The 4350-nt window shown below is 54.9% G+C and overlaps 1 protein-coding gene across 2 annotated transcripts in view; it reads right to left on the reverse strand.

Annotated features, from left to right (window-relative positions):
• Positions 1-6: 6 nt before the first annotated feature.
• The window catches only part of HRH2 (histamine receptor H2), a 68445-nt gene continuing 64101 nt past the window's right edge, over positions 7-4350 (reverse strand). Inside the window, exon 4 of one of the 2 annotated variants that reach the window (XM_045284636.1) lies at positions 7-2325. In XM_045284636.1, the coding sequence (XP_045140571.1) occupies positions 2157-2325 (169 nt within the window). In that variant the 3' untranslated portion in view covers positions 7-2156. The remainder of the gene's footprint in view (positions 2326-4350) is intronic. The other variant, XR_006679528.1, reaches the window with a different exon arrangement.

The following is a 4350-nucleotide window of genomic DNA, read 5'->3' on the forward strand; positions in this document are numbered from 1 at the left end:
GTAATCTGGGCCAAGCACTGTTGCCATGGCTAGCCATACAGTGGCACAGGACCGGGTAGGATCTCAAGCGTGGGGGAGGCCGCGGTCAGCCCATCACATTATACCACAGTCACATTCTGCCTCCACAGGCGTGTGGAAGGGAATCTGCCTAGAATGACAGCCAAGACTCCCTCAAGGACTTGACACTGGAGCAGTTACCCAGTCAAGAGGGCAGCAGGGGCTACTCAAGGCAAGGGAGCAGCCACGTGACAGCCCAAGGGCTGGAAGAGCAAGTCAATTAAAACGAGAACACCCAGGCAGTAGCCCTGAAGCAAAGAGTTGGGGGAATGAGATAGGGATACGGCACAGGAGGCGGCTGGAGGGGCGTGAAGGGTGGCCCACGCAGGGCCTGTGGGCCATCTGAAGATGTTTTTATACCCGTGGGCTCCAGGGTGGTGTGTACTTTGAAAATCCCACATGGCTGTTTCAGGTGGAGAGGGAATTGGAGGGAGCAGCATGAGGCCATTAAGGCCCATTGGGAAGTGGTTTCGTGGATCCTGAAGGGGGTGTTGATGGGGGGCCGGGAAGCTGAGCAGTGGTCACAGACATAGATTGAAGCCACCAGACGATAGATAGACTCCCAGGGAGCTGGGACTGGAGAAGTTAGACCATGAGCAGGGAGGTCCCTGTGGTGATCCTCAGCCTTTGGAGCTGGCTGGGGGGAAAGGCTTCTGTCTGACATGGGGAACCCTGGCAGAGGAGCGGGTGCGGGGAAGGTGGCAAGAGTGGAGCTGTGGACATGCTCCGAGTGAGGGCCTTTGGAACCTCCAGGTGGAGGGGCCATGTAGGCAGCAGCAGTGGGTCTCCAGCCCTGCAGGTTCCTGGGCTGTGGGTCTAAGTCTCAGAGGGCAAGGAGAGGGAAAGGGACTGCCCTTGGGAAGGGCAACAACTCAGGGCCAGAGGACGAAGAGTTACAAAAGGGACCCCCCCACAGGAGTGTCTTGGAAGAGAGTGCAGGAGTGGTCTCTGGGAGGGGCAGTGGTCAGCTGCTGAGAAGCCCTGGGGCCAGACAAGCCCATTACCACCCTCCTCTCTGGGGATGGAAACCCCCTCCCCACTACCCAGCTCCTTGGGTCTCTTTTCCAGTCCTGTAATCAGGAAATGGGGGTGCTTACCCCCTTGGACGGAGGAGCCAGGAGTTTCTCAGAGGTCAGGCGATTGGTCAAAGGTCATACAGTCAGCAGAGAGCGAGGCTGGGTCAAGCCCATTGCTATTTCTTGCATTCCACTCAATGCTGCCCCTCCCTTTCTGGCACCCCACCAACCTGCACACCCTTCCCCCAGCAACGCCGTTCAATGCCACTTCTTGTGGGTGGAGAGCACCAGAGAGGGTCACTGCCGTGGCGTGAGCCTAGCTTGGACGTGGGTGCACAGAGTCAGGGACTATCTAAACTCTCTTGGGAAGCAGCGTAGTGTCGGATCAAGAGACTGGGCTGGAGGCCTGGCTTTTCACCCATCCTCCTAGTTATTCCTGGTCAGGCCCTCATGCGTTCCCACCGCAGGTATATTCTGGGGGCCTCCCACGTGCCAGGCACAGTTTCTGGCTGTGCAGCCTTGGCCAGGCCCTGAGCGTCTCTGAACCTGTCTCCATGCCTGCAATGTTGCACTGTGGTCATGAGTTTCTGCAGGGGCCGTGCCGGGAACAGAGTACTTGTTCACTAACTACCCCTTTCCTCTCCTTCACCCTATAAACCCCACGAGGGAGAGCGACTCCCGCCTCTAGAGTGACACCCCGCACCCTGCTCAGAAGATCCACAGGCTCGCTCCTACGTGCACACGTCTGGCACACACGTGCACACCCCGGTATGTGCCACTGCCTCTGTAGGACTCCTGGGCCAGCACCAGCATGAGCGTTGAGCCCTGGGACAGGTGAGTGTGGCCCAGGGCAGGCCTGCATATCCTCTGTGGATACTGGGCACAGAGAGCACATGGTTCCGACCTCAGTCCAAGGAGCTCACAGCCCCACACGTGGTCTGGGAATCACCCAGATTCAAGCCGGGGGTGTCCTCAGCAGCTCCGGGGGCTCCATCCACAGTGGCCCTAGGGCTCACATCCTTGGTGCCTGGGAAGGGCGTCTTCAGTGTCCTGGGCTGGGCCTTGCAGGGCTCGGGGCCGGGGCTAGAGGCCCCTGGATGGCAATGTCCTCATGGCTTCCTCAGATGGGGAGTCTCTCAGCTGCTGCTCTCCAGGGGCTCCCAGGTGCCTCCGGAGGAACTGAAGCCCCCAGAGGCTCTTGCAGCAGCTCAGAAGATCATCGGAGCACAGGGTGCGGGGCAGTGCTGGCTTCCTGGAGAGACACAGGACACATGAGGTGAGCCGGTGCCCGAACAAGGCCACTTGCTCCTCACTCTGGTTCCTTCTAAGTCACACCCTAGGGAGGGTGGAGTGAGACAAGGGCCTTTGTCCCAGAGAGCAAACCCCATGCAACAGAGACCTCTTCCCTGAACCCGCCATGGGACACTCCACATTCAAACCCAACTCTGCTTTGAATGACGGGAGGCATCGGCCATTGTAAGACAGGAAAAAAAAAAAAAGATCGATTATCAAGGGTTCATGAGGGAGGGAGGGAGGGTTGGGAGGGAAAAGAAAAAAATGAGGAGCTGATACTAAGAGCTCAAATAGAAAGAAAGCATTTTGGAAATGATGATGGCAACAAATGTACAAGGGTGCTTGACACAATGGACGGATTGTGATAAGAGTTGTATGAGCCCCCAATAAAATGAGTACCAATAAAAAGGTGCTTGATACAATTGATGTATGGGTTGTTGTAAGAGCCCCTACTAAAATGATTTATTTTTAAAAAAACCCAGAAAAGCGAAAAACAAAAAAACGCATCTTTCCAATCATGAAAGGGCTGCTGGTTAGAAAAGGTGCATAAAATTCCCCCACCCACCCACCCACCCCTCTGCAACTGCGTGGCAGATTCGCTGCCTCCCATTGCCACTGTGTCAAATCCAACTTGGGGCAGCCCAGTAGAGCAGTGTTCCACAGCATTAGCCATGGTCAGTTCCCTGACATCAATCACCAGGCCTTTCTTCCGAGGTGTCTGTGAGTGGAGCTGAACCTCCCACTTGGGGTTAGGAGGCATGCATGTTAGCCGTTTGCACCCCCAGGGTCTCCTGCCTGGCTCGGGGAGTAATGACTGTCTCCTATGTCACAGTCTCCACGGAACGATTTTGCCGCGTGCTTCACATGAGTTGGAGGAAGGTGGTTATGCTGTGAGAGGCCAACAAGTGCTTCCAACTCACAGTGGCTCTCTGTTCAACAGAGTGAAACACAGCCGGTCCCCTGCCCTCCTCACCACAGCTCGATTTGCATTCCCTGGGTCAATCCAAGGCAATGGAGGGTCTTCACCAAGCATGCAGCAAGGGGCTCAAGCACAGGAACAAGGGCGAGGAGGGCGCAGGACCGGCCAGTGTTTCCTTCCGTTGGCTATACGGTCACTGTGGGCCTGAGCCAACTAGATGGCACCTAAGGACGCCACCACCAACACGTCGGGGATGCTGCTAGGAGAAGCCGAGCCTCACTGTTGGCAGGTGTTATGCGTTGTGAGGACCCTGTGAACACGGAGGTCGTTGAGTACCAAGCCAACCTCGTTCATCGGCCAACTTATTTCCCCCTCCGCACTTGACCTTGAAGGCCTGAGACGCACCGCAGGGTGCTGTATGAGGGTTTCTTTGGGGATTACAAGCAAAGTTTAGCAAGTAGGAGAATTCACAAGTCACGGGGACTGGCTGCACACAGGCTTATTCTGTCTTGTGTCAAACTCAATAACCTCCTCATTCGAATCACGCTCCTCAAAGGCAAGGCAACTGGGGTCAGCACAGAGGTCACTGAAGGTGTATCAGGTAAAGGTGTATCAGGGGGAGAGGCTTCTACTCAAGGACGTGACAAGCCTCTTCTGAAAGGCGTCCCTGGGCTGGCCACATGAAGTCCTTCTGCCCTGTCGCCTGCTGTGATGTGTTCAGCAGATCAGTCCTCTCCCTCTGAAGGAGTACGAATTCCTTCATCACAGCTATTCTCAACCTCATCAGGTTGTGGGAATGACTCTATTTTCTACACCGGCTGATCCCCGCTTATAGCAAAGAGCTTTTACCAGGCAATTGTGGACTTTGATGGTATTGTTCTATGACCGTGAGCAATTTTTGTTGCTCACCATGCTATTGGGTTTCCATTTAGGTAACGTTTCCTTATACATTTACAAGGGAGTTTCAAAAGTTTATGAAAAATGGGATTAAAAGAGAATCACTATCTACCATGAATGTTTTGAAGCTCCCCTGTATTCCAGTGAAGACCGTGATTTGGTTTAAAG

This window comes from Echinops telfairi, unplaced genomic scaffold (assembly GCF_000313985.2).
Source record: "Echinops telfairi isolate 266 unplaced genomic scaffold, ASM31398v2 ScPeMD7_7469;HRSCAF=8507_0, whole genome shotgun sequence".
Classification (NCBI taxonomy): domain Eukaryota; kingdom Metazoa; phylum Chordata; class Mammalia; order Afrosoricida; family Tenrecidae; genus Echinops; species Echinops telfairi.